The sequence below is a fragment of the Dromiciops gliroides genome, chromosome 1 (assembly GCF_019393635.1).
Source record: "Dromiciops gliroides isolate mDroGli1 chromosome 1, mDroGli1.pri, whole genome shotgun sequence".
Taxonomy (NCBI): Eukaryota; Metazoa; Chordata; class Mammalia; order Microbiotheria; family Microbiotheriidae; genus Dromiciops; species Dromiciops gliroides.
Genome location: NC_057861.1, coordinates 678,941,089 through 678,967,696, shown reverse-complemented (window position 1 = coordinate 678,967,696; position 26,608 = coordinate 678,941,089). Strand labels below are relative to the sequence as shown.

The following is a 26,608-nucleotide window of genomic DNA, read 5'->3' as shown; positions in this document are numbered from 1 at the left end:
GCAAGCTGACAGCCTGGGAGGGAGGCTGCAGACTTAGATCTCCAAGCAAACTCAGCTGAGCTCAGTTCAGCTGCTGGGGCTCCCTGTGGCTGGGCCAGGACTAAAGCCAGGGAGCCCGGCAGCATCGGGACAGACAGCTCCTCAAAGCAGGATGAACCTCCTAGGGCTGGCTGCCCAGTGGCTGCTGGGAAGTCTGCTGGTCACCCTGGGAGCTGGCAAGAGCAGCATGCCCCGCTTACAGCTTTCCTACAGAGGTAAGACTTTGGGTTCTGCAGACCCACATCCACCCAGGCACACGTGCCTGCCCGCGCGAGCAGCCACATCGCCAGGACAGCCCCCTGCTACACCCCTTTTCCTCTGAGTAGCCACCACCCCAGGGATGCATTCACATCTCCTGGATACCTGAAGCCTCCAGAACTCACCCCTCAGCTGCTCAAACCCTTCGTGGGCACCAGTGGAAAGAGCACTGAATTTGGATTCAGAGGACCTCGGTTCAAATCTGGACTCTGCCACTTAATTTTTGTGACCTTGGTCAAGTCACTTCCCCTCTGGGCCCCAGTTTCCTCATCTGTAAAATGAGAGGGTTGAATTAAATGACTTTCTAGGGTCCCTTCCAGCTCTAGCTATATGATTCCATACCCAGACCCTCCAAGGATAGACACACACACACACACACACACACACACACACACACACACACTTGGGAAACTTAACAAAATGTCATTTGGATCCAATTCATAGCTTTATACTCTGTGAGTCTTCATGGGCAGTAAAGCCTTTATTCATGGGCCACTTAAAAAACTCCCACAAAATCATTTCTGTAAATTAACTGAAACAGGAACAACTGAAAGTCCCTAAAAATAGTGATGCCCCTCCACCCCATTTCTCTAAACATTTGAAGGTTTACAGAATTATTTCCTTACAACATGTGGGCAGGTTGTTTAATTATCAGGGTCCCCATTTTCCAGATGAGTGAACCGAGGCGAAGGTGAATTGACTTCCCAAGGTCACACAGAAAGTAGAAGACATGAGGTCAGAACCAAGGTTTTTTGTTTGCCAAACACAACGGGCTTTACCCTGCCAGCCAGCTACATGTTGACGGCCTGACATTGTCACCCAGAGCTGGAGCTGCCTGCTTATCAACTTCGGCTATTCAGACACTCCTCAGGTTGGGAGTCTGTAGGGGAGGCTTTCAGATGCATCGGGAGAGCAGGAATCTAATGGCCTCAATACACGACATTCCACCCTCAGATCCAATGGTGCCAAGGGAACATACGTGCTTGTGTAAGGGGCGGGGGCATCCGAGTGGGGCTTTCAGATGCCCCTCAGGGCTGAGGGAGCATATTGCCTTTAGCAAGTCGGAAGTAGGTCCCAAGCTCAGTTTGGGGGCTTCTTAGAGCCCAGATTCTCACAACCCAGGAGACCCAATAGAGAGAAGATTGGTGATGCCTTCCCTCTCCACACCTGTGTCCCCCAAACCTACCAGCTACCATTCTGCCTCTGAGCATACTCTTCCTTCGGCTCCCTTCTGGGCCAGGTTCTCAGGCCTCATTCCAAGCCCCTCAGTTCGAGGAGGCTCTGTAATCGATCTGACCCCAAGTCTCTCATGCAGCTGCCAAACAGGATTCTGGGTTTTCTTGATCTGTGAGGATAAGAAAATGGCTGATTTCCCACATAAAATTCCTGGGAGGTCTGCGTGAAGTTGCTGTCAGCCTGCTCTCATAGACTCTTAGCGTGTCAGAGAGAAAAGGGACCTTACAAAGCATCTAAGCTAAATGTCCTCATTTCCCAGGGGAAGAAAAAGGCCCAAAGATGGGTCTTGCAAGGCCCACAGAAGCCTTGGCTCCTGTCCTGGCCACCAGGAGCCCACGAGGGTTTAAAATCCTGTGTCCAGCACAGCCAGAGGTGAGGATGGAGAAGTAGAGGCAAGAGCCAAGAATAGTGCCAGTCTCCGGCCTCTTGAGGGCACTAAGTCCCCCCACCCCCACCCCAGAGCCTTATCTGGGGCCCAGGGCCCCTGGAGACTGTGAGATAAGCCCAGACCACATTCTCCTTTCTCCTTCTGAGAGCAAACTGGCTGGCACAGGGCCCAGGCCCAGGCAAGGTCCCGGGATTTAGGTGTAGTTGACCTTGATAGCGCTTCCTCTCTGTACCATTTTGGGACCTGTGGGAGGAACAAGGAAAGGAGAGACAAAGGTACCTTCAGACTCCATACTGCCTTCAGTAGGGTGACAGAGCCCTGGATTTGGAATTAGGTGCTGGGTTCAAATTCTGAATCTGCAGCTCACCTGTATGGTTTGGGGCAAGTCATGTGGTTGAAAAGCATTTATTAAGCACTTACTGTTTGCCAGGTGCTACTCCAAGCCCTGGGAATACAAAGAAAGGCAAAAACACGGAACAACACGAAAACCACTGTATTTTTCCAGATGTTCAGAGGGACAACTTGCTGGATGGAAAGGTCAGAGGAAGTAAGGAATGCAGAGCTAGGGGACTCTATTGCTAAGGGGGGCATATGGAAGACATAGGGGACAAATGGAAGGCAGTCTCAGGAAAGGTGCTAGCATTGGGAGTAAGGAGAAAGGCCCCTTGGAGATGGTGAGTCGTTAAGGAAGCCGGAGAAGTCAGTGGTATGCGGAGGGGACGGCCAGGGGAAAGTCACCTGGGTGGCAGACAGAGTGGCATGGGCAAAAAGACCAGAGTCCCTGATTGGTACAATTCAGGGAGGGGAGTAAAATTCAAGACCAGAAAGATAAGAGGGAGGCAGGTTGCAAAAAAAAAAAAAAAGAGGGATATTATATTGATCTTGGAGCCACAGCAGTTTACTAAAGAGGAAGGTGAGAGGGTCTGCTTTCTGATCTCTAAATGTCAGGGTGGGACTAGTTGGTCTACTTGGGCCTCTCCAGCTCTAAGTTCTATAAACCACTGAAAACTTGTTCTGAGGGGGGCCTACGTTGCTGCCCACAGAGAGCTTCCTGTCTGAGGGGAAGTTGTGATCCCACTCTCACTGAAGAAACTTATGGCTCCTACAGCAGAAAGGTGACAAATGATCGTGGCTAGCTTCCCTCCGCCCGAGGGGAAAGGAGATGGGAGGAGTGTGGTTTGTAGGAGCGAAGAATTTTGAATGGAGGAAAGTCCCTGGGCCATGTTAGAGATTGTCCAAGTGACCCTGCTGCAGCTGGCCAAGCCGTTGTGGTCCCTGCTGCGACCATGTGCCGTCCAGCTGCTCCGTCCCCTGTACCTTTCATCAGCTGCCAGACCCCATCCGGACTCCAGCCTCGGCTCAGTCATCCGGGCCTCCCCCAGGGCCCGTATTATTGACTCGGATGTTTTTTGGAACCCGCTCCTGGCTCTCTAAGCTTCTTTTTCTTTTCTGAAGAGAGACAGTGTTTGGGGAAGTGATACGGGGGCGAGGCCAAGAGCGGGGATGCAATAGAGCAGGATGTAGATTGAAGAGGAGGCTGAGATATGACATGAAATAGTGACTGTGATGGGACTGAGGGGGATAATTTGGAGAAAGCTGGGGTGAGGCCTGGGGAAGAGGCTGGGGATATGACGGGAGCTCCTGGTGATGTTAGGGGAAGTAAGGGAGGGGAATTACCAAGAGGGAGTAAAATGAGGGTGGGCAGGAAGGGTGAGGGCAGGGATTGGGAATCTGGGCTGTGTGGGGAACCACTCTCTGGAGCTGCCGTCCACACATGAAATCACTGCTCCCAAGTTAGAAGGATACTGGAACCGGGGGAGTTTTCCCAGATGTTCAGTGGGATGAGTTGTTAGATGGGAGAGGTGGGGGAAGTAAGGAATGCAGAGGTAGGGGGCCCTATTGCTAATGCCTCCCCCTAGCCCCGGGATGGAGATGGGGCTAGAGACAGGAGCCAAGGGGTAGGGGGAAGGAGGTCAGCATGGAGACACTAAGAAATTGGGCAAGAGACTCCGTCTGGACCCTACAGATGGCCAGAACTCATAGATTGCTTCTGTATGTGTGTGTGTGTGTGTGTGTGTGTGTGTGTGTGTGTGTGTGTGAGAGAGAGAGAGAGAGAGAGAGAGGCTAGATCCACACTAGGCCAGACCTGGTGCTGTTGGAGGCCTGGTACAGTCCAAACCCCCCTTCCAAGTTCCCTTGATATCTTCCTCAATGCTCTGCATACAGTAGGTGTCTAATCGGTGTTTATTGAACGAATGCATCCTGAACTAGAGGTTAGGAGATCTAGAGCTGAGTCCTGTGTGACCCTGGGCAGCAGTGAAGACTCCAGCCCTGGGATCAGGCCTTGTAGAGTGGTCTGGGCTTCCTGGGTACCTCAGGGTAGATCTGTGGACCTTTTGCCTTGTCAAAGAAGCAGGTGCTCACACAGCCTTCAGGCCCAGAGCACTAACCTTCCATCTCTTATTCTGTGTCCCTGATCTTTGGATGCCAGCTCCTTGCAGCTCCAAGCTCGCCAGGCCCCCAACCTCACAGGCCGCCCACGCCTGACTCTTCTCTTGCTGTTGTCACCAGAACTAGATCCCTTGGTCTGGTCTCTGTCCCCTCTGCCCCCTATCTCCATGGCTTCTGGATTTCACACAAAAAAAGTGGTCTCTCCCTACCCGCCCCCCCCCCAACCGGGGTTTATTCAGAAGGAAAAAGGCATAAATGCAAAAATCATCCACCTTGGGAAGGAAATTAGACTTTAGAAAAATAAAACTACTTTGTACCAGGACAAAGGACAGGGAGGTGAGAAAATAGCACATTATCTCTCCGGAGATGACAAATACCTAATGCATACAATTCGTTTTTTCATCACCTTGAAAATCAAACATAGAATGCCCTGTCCTTCAGAAAGACCCCGAGAAGCCTCATTGTCCATGGCACCAGCTTTGGAGTCAGAGCTCCTGGGTTCAAATTCTGCCTCTGCCATTATCTATATGACCATGGGCTAATCACTGAACCTCTCTGAGCCTCAGTTTCCTCATCTGTTTGATAGGGGGAAAGTTTTGGACCATGTGGCCTTAGAGTTCCCTGCTAGGTCTATGAATAACTGGACTTGATGGTGTCTGAAGGCCCTTCCAGCTCACACATTTGGGGCTTCTTTGCCTTGATGTTTGTTGAAATGAGCTGGCGTTCTTGGGCTCCTGTTCTGTCCTCATCTTGGGCATAGGGAGATTAGGAAGCCTTCGAGTCAGAAAGGAAAGAGAGAATGAAAAAGCTTTTTATTAAGCATTTACTAAGCTCAAGGCAGCGTGCTAAGCTCTGGGGAGAATCAAGATGGCGGCTGCCCCCAAGGAACTGACTTTCTAAGTGGGCTACTTGGACAGCTCGGAAGAAGGTGATTGATTGCAATTCCTTGGTGGCATCTAGGCCTGTCAGGAAGAAAGCAGAACAATGAATAGTGTGTCAAGGTGATAAATGGAGACCAGGCTCGGGGTGAAGTGTGCCAAAGCCTGGGAGCAAAGGCAGGGATTGTGTGTTTCTGTATTTTGCCTGGAGGTAAGTATGGAGAGAGCAGGGAGCCTGGGTCCCTGTGGCAATGGCAAGGTCATACTGCTGTGTTTGCCTTGGGTGGTCACGTGGGATGTATGGAGGTTCTTGGGTGCTTGGCACCTTCAGGGTTGTGGCTTCTTGCCCACACCCCCATTCAGCAGATTCCAGCGTAGAACAAGGGATGGTGAGAGCCGTCATGTCAGATTCTGGTTTGCCCAACCTTGGGAAGGGATTATCTTCCCTTCTCATTCCCAGAGAAGAGTGGGGGCAGGAGGGGTAGGGAAGAAGAAAGGTAAGGCCCAAACTAGAGTTGCAATAGCTGGGGCTTTCCCCTAGGATGCTGACAAGGGAGGCTCTCTGCTTTACTGAGGGAGTCTGACGAGTGCCACCTCTGAGTGCCCCTGGAGGATGGCAAGGGATGGGCTGTGGGCTGGCAGAGAAGGTGAGGTTGGGGATGGCCTGGGCTATCTACATCCACAGTCTGACTGTCCTTTGTGCCCCCATGTAAGAAGACACCTAGTCACATGTGTGCCTAGGGGATGAGATGGGCTCAAAGAGCCTGGCAATCTGAGTCTCTAGGGAAAGGCTGGGAGGAGGGTTCTGATTGGGTATAATGTCCCCTTTCCCCATGTCTGCGCTACAGACCTCCTGGCTACTAACCGCTCTACCCTTTTCCTGGGTCCTCGGGGTAAACTGGATCTAAGGGCGCTATACCTGGATGAGTACCGGGACCGGCTCTTTCTGGGTGGACGGAACGCCCTCTACTCCCTGAGATTGGACCAGGCTGGGCCTGACCCCAAGGAGGTGAGTCGGGAGCAAGGGCTCTAGGGCTGGCCGAAAAGAGCCACCCTTTCCTGGGCGGCCATCTGCAGAATCGGAGAATATTAGCGTACTTGTTGATTCATTAGGAGGCACCTTGGAGACCATCTAATGCAACAGTTACATTTGACAGATGGGGAAACCGAGGCCCAAAGAGGGGATAAAATATTTTTGAGTTCATGCAATAAGCTTTAGGATCCCCATCCATTCCCTCCCCACCTCCACATGCCCTCCCACCCCAAGCATGATGTGACTTCCCAAAAGGGCCCGAGCAAGTTCCTATTATTCCTTTCCCAAATGTTAGAAGATTTTCCCCTTGGCTCCTCCTTCCCTTCTCTCAGCCCATGACCCAATACTGTATGTGTTCACAGATCTTGTGGCCTCCTCAACCTGGCCAGAAGGAGGAATGTATCCTGAAGGGCAGGGATCCCTTGGTAAGTAAGTGATGTGATGTATGCTGCCAGGACCTCTTAAAATGCCTTGTTCTCTTAGGTCTTGGTTCCCAGGCATACTTCCCCAGGTTGGTACAGCCTGATTCTAAGGTCACTGGGGGCACCAGTTAAAGCCCTGCCTTGGTTTCCCTTTCTGGAAAGGGATGCAGGGGAGACTGACATGCTGCTTTGGTGTGCTAAGGAGGACCTAGTGTCCCAAACCATGAGACAGTGGTAGAGAAGATATAAATCCAAGCAAGCATTAAAAAAAAATTACCCAATTGAGATAAATGCTTGGCTCTTAGCCAATCATAGTACAGGGGTGTGTGTGTGTGTGTGTGTGTGTGTGTGTGTGTGTGTGTGTGTAGATTGGAGCTTGGCTTTTTTTTTTTTTTTGCGGGGCAGTGGGGGTTAAGTGACTTGCCCAAGGTCACACAGCTAGTAAGTGTCAAGTGTCTGAGGCCGGATTTGAACTCAGGAACTCCTGAATCCAGGGCCGGTGCTTTATCCACTGCGCCACCTAGCCGCCCCTTGGAGCTTGGCTTTTAACCAGTTACGGAGGATGAAGTGGGTCTACTGCCTGACTCTTGGTCGCACTGTCCCTCAGATCAGGGTGCTGTTGGTCCCTGGACCAGGCCTCTGTAAAGGGTGAGGAAGGACCCACAGTCCTTTTTCCCTTTTTTCTCCACTAATCCAAGAATCAGCAGCTCAGAGCAATCGGAGACCTAACTTCCTTCCTGCCTGGGCAGGGTAGACAATGGGCCAGACTAGGCAGGGAGAAGACAATGTAGGAGGGAAAGGCAATCTGGAAGAATTTAGAGATTGAAGGGGATTGAGAGCCAGCCTGCTCCCCAGCCCGCCTCAGGCCTGACAAAGGCCAATGAAATCCAACCATGTAGATATCCGTCCTAGGACAACAGTCTGCAAAGAGGCTGTTTCAAGTGGGCATGGTCTTGACCCAAATCCAACACACGCGACCACACACCTTCCCCCGACAACATTCAGAAAGTCCACATTGTGAGTAGGAGCCCCTGCTAAGAGCTGGACTTGAGACAAAAATAAAACCTAATCTTTGTTCTTGGGGAGCTCCACGTCTGGGGGTGGGGTGGGGAACAAGGACATAGAACCGACATAAGGCAGGGTGTGATAAGGGTCACAATAGAGGTATGGACAAAGTGCAGAAGAGTTTCAGAGAGAGAGAGACTTCAGAAGCGTTTTGGAGAATCAGGAAAAGGCTTCGCAGAGGAGGTGACAGTGTAGCATTGTACCAAAAATGGAAGAACAGAATTCTAGGCAAAGAGAATAATGTGAGCTAAGGTCACGTGGTCATAATTCTAGATCTGAAAGGAACTTTGTAGGCTGAGTCCAAACCACGCATTTTTACAGGTGAGGAAACTAAGGCACAGGGTGGTGAAGTGACTTGCCCAGGGTCACACTGCTAATAAGTGTCAGAGGCAGGATCCAAACCCAAGCCTTCCTGACTCCAAGCCTAGTGCCCCATCTACCATACCATACTAGTGTAGGATATATGCAGGGCATGGGGAATAATCCAGTGTGACCACATGGTAGTTATGAAGGGGAGAGGTGAGGAAGGAGGCCGGAAAGGTAGATGGGGTGTGTGGGGTGGGGCAGAGTATAGAAGGCCTTGAATGCCAGGCTAAAGAGCCAGGACTTTAACCTGTAGGAAATGGAGAACTAATGACAGTTCTTCCCTGGGTCATCCCACACCAGTGATCAGTCAGGGCATGGCCAAGCCCCAGTGAAGCTGGCCCCAGAAGGGTCTTAGCCTCTGGGCACTCGGCCCTATTGCTGACTTGAGTTGAGGGGGTGGAGGGAAGCTTCCATGCCTCTCCTTGGGCCTCATCTTTCTGTTGGTTTCCCCTCCAGACTGAGTGTGCCAACTATGTTCGAGTGCTGCAGCCCTACAACAGAACCCATCTGCTGGCCTGTGGCACAGGAGCCTTCCAGCCCATGTGTGCCCTCATCACTGTGGGCCATCGGGGGGAGGTGAGCAGACAGCGCCTGACGGGGGCGGGGGGGGGGGGCAAGGGTACTGAGTGGCGTCTGCTGGTCCGTGGGGTCTTGAAAGGGCAGGGGTCACAGGGGAATGATATTCCCCACGCCTCCTTTCCCCACTTGAAGGCTCCCCATTGAGTAGAAGATGAAGGGAAGTGCCCAGCCCTGGGGCGTGAGGGAGTGTGATGGTGGCAACCCTGAAGGGAAGGCTTTGTGCCTGGAGAGGGGGTGGGGATGAGGAGGGAGAGATCAAAGCTAACCCTTCTCCCACCACTCCAAGCCCTCCCTCTGATTCTGAAACCAGCCTGAACCCTGGTGATCTTTTGGCCAATTATGACAGGGGACCAGGAGCCAGAGAGAATCCTCTGGGCCTCTAAGGATCTTGTCTCCCAGAGAGAAGGGAGGGAGAGAGGATAGCAAGATGGGCAGCGCAGGGTGGGGCCAGGTGTGGGGGCAGCAGGCTGGGGTTCTTCACAATAACCATCCCTTCCCTTCCTCTGCCATCCCTTAGCACGTGTTCAGCCTGGACCAGGCCAGTGTGGAAGGGGGGCGGGGACGCTGCCCACACGAGCCTGACAGCCCCTTTTCCAGCACCTTTGTTGGTAGGTGACACTAGGGCACAACCGGAGGGGAGAGCTGACATTGGAAGCCGGGGATGGACATTTGGGGGAAGAGGGAAGGACTGCTGGGTAATGTGGGACAAAAGGACACATGCCCCGGGCCCAGCCCAGGGACAGGAATGGTGCACTTAGGTGGCCTCTGTATTTCCTCATCTCTTAACTTGCTTCTACTGTTTGCTGATTGAGTCTGGTATCTGATTATATTGGGAGCACCCTGAAAACAGGATCTGGTGCTACCTTTATCTCCTCCATAGTCTCCGGGCACATAAATGAAGGGCTGGGGATGGGGGTGCCAAATACGGGTGAGGGGAAGGTATTTAGTGGGTTCAGCCTGGGGCCATGACCTGAGCCAAAGTTTAGAAGAGGTCAATGGGAAGGCCTTTGGCATGGATAGAGCTGATAGGATGGGGTCCTGTAAGAAGCAGCAGTGGACAGTGCCTGAGTGGAAGGGGAGCGATGGGCTTGGTCCAGAGAGGAGAGGGAAGAAGATTTGGCAGCCTTTCCCTTTATCATACCCACCTTGGTTCCCCATCTTCCATAGGTGGAGATCTGTACACCGGCCTCACTGCTGACTTCCTAGGCCGAGAAGCTGTCCTCTTCCGCAGTGGGGGTGCCCGGCCTGCCCTCCGCTCTGACACTGACCAGAGCCTCCTACACGGTGAGCCCCTGTGTGGGAAGCTCAATGATGGAGTTCCCCTAGGGACTGGTCAGAGGATGAAGGGCTGGGGAAGGAGAGAAGCAGGGGCAGGGAGAAGACTGCCTAACATCTGTCCTCAGGATTCTGGGCCTTGGGGGCAGCTAGGTGGTGCAGTGGATAGAGCACTGGCCCTGGATTCAGGAGTACCTGAGTTCAAATCAAGCCTTAGACACTTACTAGCTGTGTGACCCTGGGCAAGTCATTTAGCCCCAATTGCCTTGCCAAAAAAAAAAAGAAAAAGAAAAAGAAAAAGAAAAAGAAAAGAAAGGATTCTGGGCCTTTGGTCCTGGGGTGGGCCCAGCCATGCTTCTCCACACCTCTCCTGCTGACATCCATGAGACTGAGGTACTGCTCCTAAGAACTCTCTGCCCTCTCCCCCCAGAGCCCAGGTTTGTGGGTGCCGCCCTCATCCCCGACAATGCTGATCGTGACAATGACAAAGTCTACTTTTTCTTCTCGGAGGCAGCTGCCCTTCCGGATGGGGCTTCTGGCCAGGCTATCGTCAGCCGTGTGGGCCGTATCTGTGTGGTGAGAGCCAGACTGGGGCTGTTTGGTGGGTAGGGATTAAAGAGGCAAAACCCTGGGAGGCTACAGGTCCTAACTCCTACCCGTCTTAAGCGTCCTCTTTCCAGGAGTATGGGCAAGTTGACCCCCTCCCTCCAGTTTCAAAAGGGGAATTGGAAATCCGGGCATCAAGATTGGGCTCAGGGAGAGATACTAGGTTTCTGAGCTACCTCCCAGGTTCTCATCATTTGTCCCTACAACATGGGCTGAGGGCATTGGCTAGGCTGGGCTTTGTCTCTCAGTCATACCGTGTTGTCCGAGGGGGTCACTCCTGGGACTGACCCTGCCTACCCCATCTCAGATTCCCCAAGGGCTCTAGGCTCTCTGGCCTGGGTCCTATCTCTGGAGTGACCCTGCCTCCTCCTTCCCAGAATGATGCTGGGGGCCAGCGGGTGCTGGTGAACAAGTGGAGTACATTTCTGAAGGCCAGGCTCATCTGTTCTGTGCCTACTCCTGGTGGCGCTGACACCTACTTTGACCAACTGGGTAAGCTGGAGGGCAGGAGCAGAACATCTGTGTGGCAGGGGAGAGGCCTGGAGGAAGCTGGCATGGTGGGTTGGTCTGGAGATGGGACAATTAGGATTGTGATCCAGCTATATTCACCTCACAGAGGATGTGTTCCTGCTGTGGCCCAAGGATGGGAAAAGTCCCGAGGTCTATGCGCTGTTTAGCACACTCAGGTGAGACACTGGCTCTTCTCCACCTGTCCTCTCCTTTCTGCATCCTCATCTATTTCTTGGTCTCTTTGGCTCTATCTCCGTCCCTTTGTCCTTTTCTTCACATCCCTCTGAATCATAAAATTTAGACCCAGAAGGGATCCTGGGATCCCCTTCATTGTCTAGTCCAACCCCTTCATTCTAAAGATAAGGAAACAGAGGCTCAGAGAGGTTAGTGACTGGTTCCAGCTTACTGCAGTGTCCCGGAGTGGACACTGTGTGGAGTGTGGAGTAGGCACAGAACATAAGGCTTCTGTCACTGTCTCCCTTGCACAGAGTTGTTGCAGTTGTTGTTTGTCCTTTGTTCTCAAAGAGGACCATGACATTGGGAGGTGATGTCGTGACTTGCAATGAAGTGGATTTAAGTGTGGGAGGACTGTACAAAAGCAGCAACTTCACTCTCTCCTCCAGAGACATCTGGGTCCAGTGGCAAGATATATATCAGGACAACTGGAGATGGCCCCAGATGTTTTTAAGGCAATTGAGGTTAAGTGACTTGCCCAGGGTTACACAGTTAGTAAGTGTCTGAGGTGAGATTTGAACTTAGGTCCTCTTGACTCCAGGACCAGCGCTCTATCCACTGCATCCCCTTGTGCATAGTAAGCATTTCATAAAGGCTTGTTGATTCATTGAACATCTCTCTATGAGCCCCGGTGACTGCAGCCTTCTTAGCTTCCATCCTGGGACCTCTCATCTTCCATCTCTTATAACCCTTCTGCATCCTCAGTAAATACCCTCTCTACCCAAGCTTCAGGGATAACTCACCGGACTGACCCTTCGGTGTATTTCTTTGGCAGCACTGTATTCCAGGGCTTTGCGGTCTGTGTGTACCGCATGGCTGACATCTGGGAGGTTTTCAATGGACCCTTTGCTCACAGGGAGGGTCCCCAGCACCAGTGGGGACCCTACGGGGGCAAGGTGCCCTTCCCTCGGCCAGGGGTGGTGAGTCGAAGCCTATGGGCAACAAGGGAGAGGGAGGATGGGAAGGGAGAGGGAAGCGAAAAGAAAGGAGGGCTGAGGGGGTGGTGGCTTTCCCCACTCTAACATCCCTTGGGGATGGCAAATGGCACCTGTACTCTTGGAGGTTGGCCCTGGACCCCAAACAGTCTTGGTTGCAGTCCTAGGCTCCCTACTTTCTGGCACTTGTGGACCCTCACTCCTCCCTCTATGGCCCTGGGTCTTGCCCTCCTTGGGGACAGTCCTGGGCCCCAAACCCTGCCGCACCTTAGCTCTACTCCCTGGGCGCCATACTCTCTGGAGACAATCAGCTGACTTTGCAAGGGAAGGCTATCTGCGATATTGTTTTCCCTTACTGAAGGGAGAGGGAAAGGAGAGAACTTCTGGGTTGGGGAGAAGTTCATGTTAGGGAGAGGGTTGGGGGGACAAGGAGTGTGGGATGGGAGCTTGTAGAGAGGAGAAGTCATCCCTCTTTCTCTTGTTCTCTCTGCCCTCCTCCTCCTTGGCACTTGTCCCTTTGCTTCCTGGTCCTGACACCCATTCCTCTGATCCTTGACTCTATAGTGTCCCAGTAAGACCACGACCCAGCCTGGCCGGCCCTTTGGCAGCACCAAGGACTACCCAGATGATGTGCTGCAGTTCACTCGGGCCCACCCACTCATGTTCCATTCTGTGCTGCCCCAGCATGGCCGTCCCATCCTTGTCAAGACTCACCTGCCCTATCGACTTCTCCAGATTGTGGTAGACCGAGTAGAGGCTGAAGATGGGGCCTATGATGTCATCTTCCTGGGCACAGGTAGGTGGGTTGAGACCCCCACTCCGTTGCAATGTGGATTTTCCCTTCCCAATAGAGCTGGCATTGCTGCTCACATCCCTAAACATCTCTCCTATTGCCTAAAATCCCACCATTAGCAAGTTATTCCTTTGGCCTCCACATTGTCACAGAAGAACATCAAATCTCCAGTGTCTCATTAAGAATTAATCTATCAGGGCGGGGGGGGGGGCAGCTAGGTGGCGCAGTGGATAAAGCACTGACCCTGGATTCAGGAGGAACTGAGTTCAAATCTGACCTCAGACACTTGACACTTACTAGCTGTGTGACCCTGGGAAAGTCACTTAATCCCCATTGCCCTGCAAAAAAAAAAAAAAAAAAGGAATTAATATATTGAAGATGGTCAAACCCTGAAGGAACTTTAGAGGCTGCTTTATCCACTAAGGTTAAGAGAGGGAATGGGCCTCACAGAGCAAGTCTGTGATTGAACTAGGACCCAAAACCCACACCATCTGATGCCTAACCCTGGACCCTTTCCCCTACTCTTTTAGATCCCTTCTCTTCCTTTGAGATGAGCTTGAGAACATTAGTGGCTTGTGGTGTGTTTCCTCAAGAAGCATGGGGTGTTTAAGAGGGGGAGGTAGGTGAGAAGCAGCAGGGCAGACTCTCAGCCAGGGGCCAATCCCTGCCCTCCACCAAAGAAGACTGCTCCAAAGAACTAAAAGGTCCAAAATGGACAGCTTAAGTGCCACACTGGCCATGCTGACCACACCATCAGCATCAGTTGTGGGTGGTGAGGCCCAGGCTGGGACTCCTAGAAGCTTTAAATCCTTTTCCATCCTGTCACTTCCTCATCCTATTCCCTCCTCTTCCTCTCCTCTCACTCTCGTCCTTTTGCTTCTCAGATGCAGGCTCCGTACTCAAGGTCATAGCTTTCCAGACTGGAAAATCTGTGGAGCCTGAGGAGGCAATCCTGGAAGAGCTGCAGGTGTTTAAGGTGAGCTGTGGACAGGTTATGACCAGAGGCGTACTGGGGATACCATTATCAGGAGCATTTAGGAATGGAAGAGCTGGAAGATGTCTTAGAGGTCATACAGGCTGCCTAGAGAAAGACAAATTGTGCCCTTTTTAAAAAAAAAATGAGAAGAGAGTGGGGGCAGCTAGGTGGCGCAGTGGTTAGAGCACTGGCCCTGGAGTCAGGAGGACCTGAGTTCAAATCTGGCCTCAGACACTTGCTGTATAACCCTGGGCAAGTCACTTAACCCTGTTTGCCTCAGTTTCCTCATCTGTAAAATGAGCCGGAAAAGGAAATGCCAAACCACTTCAGGATCTCTGCCAAGGGAAGCCCAAATGAGGTCATGAAGAGTTGGGCACAACTGAAAACAACTGAACAACACAATAAATTGTGAGGTGTTATTTTTGATCCTGGTGATAAAAAGACACAAAGGGGGCAGCTAGGTGGCGCAGTAGATAAAGCACTGGTCTTGGATTCAGGAGGACCTGAGTTCAAATCTGACCTCAGACACTTGATGTTTACTAGCTGTGTGACCCTGGGCAAGTCACTTAACCCCCACTGCCCCAACCCCCAAAAAAAGAAAAGAAAGGGGAAAAAAGACACAAAGGAAACTAGTTCCTGCTTCCAAGAGGTTTCTGCTTTCCTGGGGGATCCAACATATAAGCAGATCAGTAAATAGAAAATAATTTAAGGTGGGTGAGAGCACTAAGGACTGAGGCAGCGAGGCAAAGTGGACAGGAGGTAGTGTCTGAGCTAAGAATCTATGAGACAGAGATTGGAGGGGAATGTCTTCTAGGGCTGTCATTGAGGATAGCCTAGAGAAAGGTATGGAGGGGGGAGGGTGGGATATCCACCTCCAGGAATAGGAAGTAGGTCCGTCCAACTGGAACAGTGTGTGAAAGGATGTGGAACTAAATGAGTTGAGAAAGACACTGGGGAGCCAGATTGTGGACAGATCTAAATGCCAGCAGGGTTAGTTTGCATTTATCCTTGTGGCAACAGGGAGCTACTAAAGAGTTGGGAGTAGGGGAGTGCTACGGTCTGGCTTTGTTTTAGGGAGTTTATTTTGACAGCTGTATGGAAGACTGAACTGGAAGCAGAAAGACCAATCAGGAGATCATTACAATAGTCCAGGTCAAAGGAGATGAGGACCTGAACTAAGACGGTGGCTCTGTGTGTGTGTGTTTGTATGTATGTGTATGCACACAAACATGCATGTGAAGCGTATATAGGCAAGGGATGTCATGGAGGTAGGATTGACAAGGCTTGGCAACTGACTTGGATATGGAAAGTGAGGGAGAGTGAAGAGTTGACTATGACTCTGAGCAGGTAAACCTGGAAGACTAGAAGGATGAGTGCTCAACAAAATAGAGGAGTTTGCTGGAGGGACAAATTGAGTGGGGGAAGATAATGAACTCCATTTTGGATATGTTGAGTTTGACATGCTCATGGGATATCCAGGTAGAGATGTCAAGAAAGTTTGGGTATGTATGTTTAGGAAGTATCTGCATAGAAACAATGTCTAAACTCCTAGGAGAGAAAGAAAAGGGCTCAGGATAGGGCCTCGGGGAATAACCACAGTTAGGGGCTGGACACAGAGGATAATCCAGGGAAAGAGACAGAGGAGCAGTGAGGTGTTATACTATTTTATCTTTGAGAAGTCTGTGTTGGGGAGGGGTTGGGCACGTGCTTATAGGAAGATGGGGTGTAACTTAGGGCAGGGTGGTAGGTTAGAATGAGCTAATTAAGAATGGAGGTGGGGGAAGGTAGATGGTGCAGTGGATAAAGCACCAGTCCCAGATTTAGGACAACCTGAGTTCAAATTCAACCTCAGACACTTGACACTTATTAGCTGTGTGACCCTGGGCAAGTCACTTAACCCCCTTTGCCCTGCCCTGCCCCAAAAGAATGGAGGAGTTAGGGACCTGGGGAGATAACCAACCTCAAAGCTTTTAGAGAAGTTACACTGCCCTTAGCCTAAGACTTAAACAGAATCCAGCAAGGAGTAGGTTGGCTGCCAGTGGAGACTTTTCTCCTAAATACAACAGCTGGAGAAGGCTGCTTGGCCTTCACTTCAAGAGCTTGGCTCTTGGAGGAGGATGGATCCCTGTAAAGGCCAGAAGTGCTCATTTGAATCCAGGCTGGGAGCCAGCTTCTGAAGAAGAGCCCCTCTGGGATAGCTTGCATGGTTGGGTTAGGGGCCTAAAGAAATGGGGTAAAGGGGAGGGTGGAGACTCCTTCCCAATGCTGAACTCCTACTCTGCCCCCAGGTACCTACACCCATCATCGAGATGGAGATCTCTGTCAAACGGGTAAGAGAAATGGTTTTCCTTCTTTTTCTCTTTTCACCCTTCTTTTCCCTCCTCATCTTCCTCCTTCCTCCTTTTCCTTCTTTTTGGATCCTTCCTCTTCCCTCTTGGTTTAACCTTCTCCCTTTTCCCATCTCTTGGACTCTTCTATCTTCTTTCTTCCTTCCCAAATTCATATTGTGCCAAACCTTTGACGGGCTGGGCTGCCATTGTGGAGCCCACAGTCTAGTGGGGTAGAAAAGACTCATACACAGGAAACCATCAAAGAACAAAAGTACAATATATCACCAAGTGCTGGGTTATGTGGCCCAGACAAGTTGGAGTTGGGAGAGGGAGGGTGGAGCTCCTTCAGAGCTTTGAGAAGGCTTCAGAGAGGAAGCAGGTCCTTAAAATTCACATATATTAAACCATACTTTAAGGGCACTAGAGGCCCTTACTTGAAGAGCCATACCACAAATCATACTCATGGGAATTAGAATAAGAAGGAAGCCAACTTACTTATTTTTACAGATGAAGAAATTGAGACCCAGATAAGGAAAGTGAAGTGCCCAAGAAGAGTCTCTTTGACTTTCCATTCCATAGTGCTATGTCTCACACGAAGAATTCCCTTTCTTCTCTCCTTCAATTTATAATTTGTATAAATTTGGATTTTCCTATATCAGGCTTGTTTAAAGTGGGATCTGCCTGTATATGTATAGGTTCAGTGCCACTTGGGAGAAAGGACAAGGGTACGTCTTTGGTGGGAGCTAGCAGAAGAAGTTAAAAGCAACTAAGATGGGATCAGAGAACCATTGATTTCTATTTGATCAATATGGGAAGACTTCCTTGAGGAGGATGGACTCTTGGGAGCCCTGTAACCTTTCCTGCCTCCCTAATCCAATGGGACTCAATCTCTTCTAGCACCATTGCTCTTTCAGGACTTTAAGAAACCTTGGTTCTGGATTGGGTACCAGACTGACTCCTCTGCTCCTTCTCTCTGACGCCGATCTAGCAAATGCTGTACGTGGGTTCTCCGTTGGGTGTGGCTCAGCTTCGGCTGCATCACTGTGAGACATACGGTAGTGCTTGTGCTGAATGCTGCCTGGCCCGCGATCCCTACTGTGCTTGGGACGGTAATACTTGCACTCGATACCAGCCAAGTTCTAGCAAACGCCGATTCAGACGGCAAGACATCCGACATGGCAACCCAGCATTGCAGTGCCTGGGCCAGAGCCACAGTGGTGAGTGTGGAGGCCTGGGTGGGCGTGGGGAAGGATCCACTTCTACTTCCTTTGGGAATTTCCTGGGGATAGATAGACATCCTGCCCTCTCCACTCCAGAACTAACAGAGATTGTTAAGGAGGGATAAAGAAACTCTGCTTGTTAGAAGTGGACCTGATATCTCAGCCTAAGGCGATGGCTCTCATCCCTCTCCAGCAAACGCATTAAAATAAAAACACATATCATGTGCCAGGTACCAACTGAGCACTGTTGATACAAAAACAACTGAAACTGTCCTTGCCCTCAAGACGAATGGAGAGAAACTTGGGTGTATAGTCCCAGCTCTGCACTTGGTGTCCCTGAGCAAGTCACTTCTACGAGGGCTTCATTTTCCCCACTTTTACAAGGGGAATGATACCAGCCAGCCACCTTGCCCAATTCACAGAAGGGATCACAAGGGTAGAATGAAAGAATGAATGTGAAAGTGATTTGGAAAGTATAAAGAACGCCCATCAGTTCTAACTTCCAAGCCCATCTCCAGGCAAGAGGGACTCTCTCGATTCATTCCACAGGCTGAAGGCCAAGAAGGCAGGGCTTGGGTTGGGATTTTTAGGAGGTCAGGCTGAGTCTCCCAGCTGCCTCTTTCCAGGAGATGTGATGGGGAGCATGGAGACCACTGTGGTATATGGCACGGAACATAACAGCACCTTTTTGGAATGCCGGCCCAAGTCACCTCAGGCCACTGTGCACTGGTTTGTGCAGAGACCCAAGGATGAACAGCCAGACCAGGTGAGCAGGGTTTCCACCCATCCGCCTATCTCTCTGTCTCTCTCCACCTTGCTCCTTTCTTTTCCATCTTTCCCTCCCTCCCACCAATTCTGTGTCTCTCTGTCTCTTGTCCCTACACTTTCTTTCCTCCCCCAGGGCAGAGGAACCTTGTTCCATCAAAGAAACACTTGCTATTACTATTCTGACTCTACCTACCTTTCTAGGCTGTTACACATTATGCCCCGCCCCTTACCATACTCTACTTGCCAGCCAGACAAAATAGCTTACTTGCCGTTCCTCAAGGATGGAACATCCCATCTTGATGCCTCTGCCCAGGCTGTGAGCTGCACCTAAATGCATGCTGTCCTTCACCCTCTGGAATCCCTTGTTTCCTTTAAAACTCAGCTCAGGGGGCAGCTAGGTGGCGCAGTGGATAAAGCACCGGTCCTGGATTCAGGAGGACCTGAGTTCAAATCCGGCCTCAGACACTTGACACTTACTAGCTGTGTGACCCTGGGCAAGTCACTTAACCCCCATTGCCCCGCAAAAAACAAAAACAAAAACAAAAAAACTCAGCTCAAGTGCCGTTTTCTCCGGGAGACCCTTCCCTCTCCCTGGATTGCTGTTTTCACCTCTCAAAATGGCTTTTACTTTGTATCTACTTTGCATTTCCTTAAATGAATACATATTGTTTTCTCTCAATGGAATGTAAGCTCCCAGATGATAGAGAATGGCTTTAGTCTTTGCTTACTCTGTGGCTAGCACTGGGCTTGGCGCACAGTAGGTGCTTAAAATGCCTGGATGGATAGATGGATGGATGAATGAATTGAATGAGCTCCTTCTGTGTGTTCAGCCCTATGTAGGAAAATAAAAGAAAATATAATACCTACCCTCAAGGAAAACAAACTTGTTAGGAAAGGCAATATTTTAGAAACAATGACAGAATAGCAAAAGAATTCAGTATGTGGGATAGGCTGTTAAGCATTGTCAAGTGAATTTAAAAGATCAGTGTAGACTAAAACACCATCCTCTGGGAAAGTTTCACTGAGGTGTGACCTGAGTTAAGCCCTGAAACATCTGAAGAGGTAGAAAGGGAATGGCATCCCTGTGAGGGGAAAGGGTATAAGATGTGGAAGCGGGATGGAACGTGTCTGTGTGCGTGCGTGCGTGCGTGTGCGTGTGCGTGTGTGTGTGTGTGTGTGTGTGTGTGTGTGTGTTTGGGGGGAGGAAGAGGCACTGAGGTCCTTCTTCTGGGGACAGGAGCAAACATCCCCTACATAAGGGAGTCTTTAACTTTTTTGGAATCATGAGCCCCTTTGGCAGCCTGGTGAAGCCTATGAACGCCTTTCAGAATCATGTTTTTAAATGCATAAAATAAACCACTTAGGATTTATGCTGAGCCTCCTTATGCCCAAATACAGTTAGTAAATGAGAACAAGCTACGGACTCCCAGGTTAAGAGCCCTCTTCCTAGATGCTCAGCTTCACGGTCTAGCCTCCTGGGTACAGGTTCATCATCCTTGACCAGACCTTCTCTCTGTCCCAGGCTTGGCTTCTCCTCAGCCTTGCCAGTCCCTTTGCCAGTCCCCAGGTGTTCCCACCCATCCCCCTTCTGTACTAGGTCAGGGCCCCTGACTTCCAGGTCCTGGCCTTTTTCCATTGCCTGGTCCTGAAGCTTCCTGCCAGGAGCCCAGCTGTCTGCCCTGACCCGCTCTTCCCTCCCTGCAGATCCGGAAGAGCCTGCTGGCCCCTGAGAAGGCCTCAGTCTGGTGCTCAGGGGGGGCAGGCGTGGGTGGGGTGAAGGAGCAATTCCAGGACTAGCTGACCCTGCTCCCACAGGGTCTGGGGGAGGAAAGGGGAGGAGAGGACAGATTGATTACAGAAAAGGGAACCTCTGGGCTTGGGAACTGGGGGAGGGCTAGTGATGGGCCAGTTGGCAAATTGGGCACTGTGAGGAATTTGTAGGGAGTGGTGGCAGAGAGTGAGGGGTGGCGGTAAGATAGCTGAGCTTTGGGAAGAGGACTGAGAGGTGGGGTTGGGTGAGGCCTTCATAAAGGCAGGATCTTCCTCTGCAGAAAGCATGGCTCTTGAGAAGGCTGGGAAGTACCTTAGGCAATTACAGATGGGTATAGTAGGGGCTATGGGACCACTGGGGCAGGAGCCTTATCTGGCTTCTGGGGAAGCTAAGGGCATGAACATCTGTTGTGTATGAGCCCTCTGCTAGTCCATCAAGTTGGAGAAAGAAGACTGAAGTATCTGAAATGATTAGAAACAAAATATGAATTAAATATAAATAATCGATGATTCTGAAGAATTAATTAGCTAAATATGAATTTGTGACTTAAAGTGCTATGGGAATTCAGAGGAAGAGTAGTGGCAGATGAGTGTGGGCTTGGAGGGACCTCTGGTATCTGCCATGCCACCCTCCTCACTGTGGCTCCTGTTCCCTACAGGTGAAGACCGATGAACGGATCTTACAGACAGAGCACGGGCTGCTATTCCGGAGGCTTAATCGCCTTGACGTGGGCACTTACTCGTGTAAGACCCTGGAACATGGCTTTGCCCAGACAGTGGCCAAATTGGCACTAGAGGTGATAGGGGCTGAACAGCTGGAGGGCCTGTTCCCCCGGGAGCATGGGGAAGAGGAGTCTATCTCTAGGAATTCGGCTTCCGTCCCATCCCGAGCTTGGTACAAAGACATCCTCCAGCTCATTGGCTATGCCAATCTGCCCCGGGTAGAGGAGTATTGTGAGCGTGTATGGTGCAGCGACCGTTACCGACGCAAGGGGAAGCACAGCAAGGGCAAGAGCTGGCTGGGCACCGAGCTGGGAAAGAAGGCAAAGAGCCGAGCACAGGGGGAGCGCAATCGGACCCCCCGGGAAGTGGAGGCTACCTAGAAGAGGAGGTCGCTGGGATGGGGAACAGCATTGCCCAGCTCTCCCAGAAGAAAACCTCCCTGGCTGCCCTGCTTTCTGTTTCCCCCACACATATAGTGGGGGCAGCGGCGTCCAGAGCACAGACCGACCATCTTGTGTAACACCCTGTCTTTTGCAGGGAATTAAATCTCTGGCCCTCCCACCCATGCCCGATAGGCAGGAATCCAGGGGTTGGATTCTGGCCTGGAGATCCCAAGGCTTCTGATGACTGGGAGGCCCCTTTCCTTAACCCTCTGTGCCACAGCCCGCACCCCTTCCTGCCAGTGTATCACCAGGGACTGCCTAAGCCCCAAGAGGCCTGCTCCTATTCCACTGCTCTTTGTTCTCCTTGGGAGGTGGGGTCTGGTTTTCCAAACACATTTCCAGCTGTGCCCAAAGATGAGGGCGGTTTTGTTTTTCTTTCTCAGCCTGTGAAACAATAGCTATTCTGAGTAACTGTTAGGGTACCTGGGCCAGAGAAACCTGTCCCATGTTGAGGTGGTGGCAGGTGGGACAAGAGACACTGACATTGTCCCAGGGCTCAATGTATGGGGGAAGAGGACAGATGAAAGAGAGCAATGAGGGCCAAGGCCAAATGTTTCCATTCTTGTTTAATACAGGAAAACTCATAGCAGAGTCTGCTAAATGAGCCAAATCTTCCTCATGGTGGTTGATGAGACAGTAGAGACAAGCCTATGAGATGGGGATGGTTTGGGGTGGGGCGGTGCGAGGAGAGAAATTTATTTTGACTCAATACCAGACACATCATACATAGATTTAGAGCTGAAAGGGACCTTAAACATCATCTAGCCCGATCTTTCATTTTATATATGAGGAAACTGAGGCCCAGGGAGATTAAGTGAATTACTCAAAATTATAAAGGTAGCAAGTCAGGGTTTGAACCAAGGTCCTTTGAATTCAGAGCCAGTAACCTTTGCTACCGCACCATACTGTTCCATACCTTTGCTTCTCCTTTCACTGGCCTTTTTATCCATCTTCCTCCATGGCTGAGGCTTGTGGAAGCGATGGGACAACACCCTTCAGTCCTAGCACTCTAGGCTTCAAAGCTGAGAGTCCAGGGGCCCCATGCTGCTTTCCATATCCCCCCTCCTTTGCCTCCTGGGGAGTCCCATTAGAATGAAGCAACTGGTTTATCTGAGGCACTTCGTCCTATTTCCCTCTAATCATTGGACCCCAAGTGGCTGCCAACAAGAGACAAATTTCAGGCAACAGAAGAAAGACTCAGTTCTGTTCTCACAGCTCAATATGAGTCATCACTATTACCAAAAAAAAAAAAAAAAAAGCTAATACAATATGAGGTTGCATTAATAGAATCCAAGTGTCCAGAAGAAAGGAGATCAAAGAATACACTATGCTGTTGCCCTTTGCTCTGGTTAGTCAGACTCTGGAATACTGTTCTCTGTTCTGGGTGGCATATTTTAGAGAGGACATGGATGAAGCGGAGTACATCCAGAGGAAGAATCTTGTTGCATGAAGAACAGCCAAAGGAACTAGAGATGTTCAACCTGGAGACTTGGGGGCAAGGATTGGGGACAAGGGAGAGAAGCATGGTTATTGTCTTTAAATATGTGGGGAAAGGATTAGACTTATCCTGTGCAGCTCCAGAGAGTGGAGCTAGGCTGGATGGGTAGAAGTGCCAGGGAGATGGATTTCCGTTTTAACTTGATAATGAATAGACTGGCCCAACAAGAGAGTTGGTTGCCTTGTGAAAGCAGCTTTCTTGGAGATATGCAAGCACACTATGTTGAAATCATTGTCTGCAGGGTAAGGACAATGGACTGAAAAATCTTGTTGCCCAGGGGTACCTCATCCTCCTATTGGAATTTGCTGGTTTTCTGACAGCAGATCCCTGCTCCCTCCTTCAGTCCCCCCCTCCCACCCCAACAACGATTCCACTAGGCTCTAGAATTTTTCTGTAATAATGGCTAGTGTGAACTCAGAAAATTCAGGTTCTCCATTGCCTACCCCACATAGAGAGGGTCAGGAATTCTTGGCAGAAAGATCCGAAGGTGTGGGAATAGGGATAGAGTAGAGGGGTTTGGTTTTCCATCTCCTTTCTGGAAAAATGAGAGAAATGTCATAAAGTGTAGTAGAGGAAGGGGTGGCTGAGAACAAGTGGGAGTCAATTCTTGACCTGGCACCTGAGTATGTAACCTGGGGCTCAAGTCTAGACATTTACATGGAACTAGGGTGGAGTGGAGAGAGGATCAGCTTCTGATTTGCATGTGACCTCTCTCCCAGAGCCAGGGGATGGGTCACTCATCCTGCGTCTCCATCTGTCAAGGCAAAGGTTCAAATTCAGTCTTACAGACTTCACAGTCTGAACTGGTAGGCAGAGAGCCAGAGGAATAGAGAGGCCCCAGGATCTCAGGGGAAAAGAGATCCATAGTGCAGTTATGATAGAGAAAGAAGCCCTCTCCAAGAATGAGAGATGGAATCAACTAACTAACTAGTCCCAAGGGTGTTCTCAGGAGCTTTGGGAGAAGCTAGGCAGCTGTCATTCCTGGGTTCTGGAGATGATACTGGGGGTGAGAGCCGGCTTAAATAGGTTTTTTTTTTTCCCTAAAAGATGCAAATTTAGAGAAAAAAGTTAGGAACTCTAAATCCTGGAACAAGATGTCTATGTCTGGGACAAATGCTACATCCAGGGAGTCATTTAGCCCTAGGGTTGGGGAGTAGGGGAGGATTAAATCGAAAAGACTGCTCCTATTCTGAGGATGAACAAATTAGGCAGTGATGCAAAAAAAGGTCAAAGGGGAGGGGGGGAGCCATGCATCTGACATTTCCTCCTCTTTGGGAAAAAAGGGGGTAGTAGGGTAGGGGGAGGTTTGCTGCTTTCTCTGAAACCTATTTACAAGCTGCATCTGTGCCTTCTGTCTCCCATTGGTTTTCAAAGTGAACCAACATGAAGGGGATGAGATGAAAGCAGATACTTCTCCCCTTTCTAGGGCTGCTGACTGTTGTGAATGTGAGAGACAGAGAAGGAAAAAAGAGAAAGTGCAAGGGAGAAAATGGTATTACCCCAAGAAGGGGCAAGAATGAGAGTAGGGGGGCAGTTAGGTGGTGCAGTGGATAAAGCACTGGCCTTAGATTCAGGGGGCCCCGAGTTCAAATCCGGCTTCGGACACTTGACACTTACTAGCTGTGTGACCCTGGGCAAGTCACTTAACCTTCACTGCCCTGCCAAAAACAAACCCAAACATTCATTTAAAAGAATGGGAGTAGGGCTACAGCTACAGCCATTTCAACTGCCAATGACTGTAGAAGTGAAAACAATTCCTGGTATGAGTAGGGCCCCAGCCTTTCACAAAGTCCATGGCCATCTCATCCTTTAGAGAGGTGGGCCAAGCCAAGAAGCATTTATTAAGTGCCTACTCTAGGAGGGTAGCATATATAGCAGACGGAATTTGGACTCTGAACACTTAATTCTTAGATAAGTGATAAAATGTCAGTCTTTTCTATCAAGTCTTGGTTTGGAAGTCCGTTTCTTTATATATACCATATTGTTTCACTTGTAAGTCCTGTGGATATACTATATGTTGGAGTTTTATTTTTCTATGTCAGGATGTACCTTGCATATAGAATATGCTCTTTGCCATGGGAGTGTTTCCTATTTTTTTATGATATATCTGTTACTTAGTCTTCCAGAAGGATACCGACAGAAGACTGTTGGGCTAAGCCTCTGGGGATGGGGAGGTTAATAGTATTTATGTTTTTGTTTCTGTGCATATACTGTTCTATCAGAGATTCTTATTTCAGCAGCCTGTGGATGGAGAGCTTTATGCTCCAGCCCAGGCCAGGGGAAGCACTCCAATGAAGGGTGTGGCTCCAGGTTTGAAAGGAGAAGGAAGCAGTGTATCTTGTTTGTGGGAAACTAAAATTGTTCATTAAACTGGGAAAACCTACCCTGTGTATCTGTGAGTCTGATCTTGGAACCTTAGGATGGGCCCGAATTCAAAGAAATGCTGGTAGGGGTAGGGGAGGTAGGCTTTTTGGTCCTGGGAGCTGAGATTCTTTCACAAGAATCCCTGACGTTTGCAATAGCACTACCTGGCCCAGCTTGCTTCTTTTCATTTCAATCAACAAAGCGAGAGTTCTTGCCAGAGATCCCCCCTCCTTGCCATGGGTACTGAGTAGCATCCACCCAGATCACTGCACGGGGGTACCCTCTTTGCTCCTGAAACTCCCATATACCAATCAGGATTATGCACATTTCCTACAAAAGTAGAATAGCTAGGGGGCAGTTAGGTGGCACAGTGGATAAAGCATTAGTCCTGGATTCAGGAGGACCTGAGTTCAAATCCCTTCTCGGACACTTGACACTTACTAGCTGTGTGACCCTGGGCACTTAACCCTCATTAAAAATTTAAAAAATAAAAAAAAAAAGTAGATTAGCTGGTCTGGGGGGCCAGGAGATAAAGGATTTCCTAGGGACTGAGAGAAAAGAAACCCCCCCCCCCCCAATATGGGTAGCTCAGGACTCTTGTCCGAAGGGCTAGGGGCTGGGTTCTATTGACAAATTTTCCTTGTCAACAAGTTCCTCTCATTTTACATCCCATAGGGAATGAATATGAAGACAGCAGTGTCAGGAACTACAACTGTCTTTTACTCTCATTTTCCCTTTTCTGTGCTACTTTTGTCCCCTTCCCACATCCTTATCTAAAAAACATGGCAGAGTCTTGATTTCAGTTCTGGGAGAACTGATGCCTTGCTCCTCATCTCTCTGTCTTCCTGTGTCCTCCAAGAAGCCCTCCAGTCCTGCTCCCAGCATTTCGCATTCCAGATGTTTTCTGATCTTCCGTCACCTTTGGCACTGTCCCCTTCATGGCGCTGGTACTCACCTCAAACCCACAGGCTTCTCTTCACTTTAATTGATCAGTTTCTGGGATCAGGGAGGAGAATTTGAGAAGGAATTCTTCCACTTCTTTAACTTTCCCAAGATCCCTCTGTCCTCCCTTTTATCCTTTTAAACCTGGGGCATATGAAGCACTGTTCACCCGTGTCAGTCTGGGGTAATTAGGTGAGAAGTCAGATTATAGCAGTGACACAGGAGCAGCAGGTGGGAGGGAGCATTCCAGGGGCTGCGAAGCTTTTTCTGTGGGACTCAGAGGATTCATCACACAGGGGCATTCCTTCTTGGAAACAAGAGACAGCTGTTCAGAAATGGCCTGCACTGGTGGGGAAAGTGCTAAGACTCCCATCTGACTCAGGCAATTCTTCTCTTTCCTCCTTGGGCCTCTTTCCTTGACCCAATTGAAAAAGCTATGGGTTTCCTTCAGGAAGCAGGAAAAATGTCACTCCATTGAGAGCCCAAAGTCTCCCCCTGGCTCCTAT

General features: G+C 50.1%; 1 protein-coding gene across 1 annotated transcript; it reads left to right on the top strand.

The window, feature by feature from the left end:
* Nucleotides 1-25,217, top strand: SEMA3G (semaphorin 3G). Its single transcript, XM_043976581.1, has 16 exons — nucleotides 1-254; nucleotides 6,099-6,259; nucleotides 6,646-6,708; nucleotides 8,593-8,712; nucleotides 9,233-9,323; nucleotides 9,883-9,999; nucleotides 10,421-10,566; nucleotides 10,974-11,088; nucleotides 11,213-11,282; nucleotides 12,116-12,260; nucleotides 12,840-13,071; nucleotides 13,953-14,044; nucleotides 16,333-16,374; nucleotides 17,363-17,591; nucleotides 18,221-18,360; nucleotides 20,792-25,217. Exons 1-16 carry the CDS (start codon nucleotides 152-154, stop codon nucleotides 21,233-21,235), a joined length of 2,310 nt encoding a protein of 769 aa, XP_043832516.1. The 5' UTR covers nucleotides 1-151; the 3' UTR covers nucleotides 21,236-25,217.
* The last annotated feature ends 1,391 nt before the right edge of the window (nucleotides 25,218-26,608 follow it).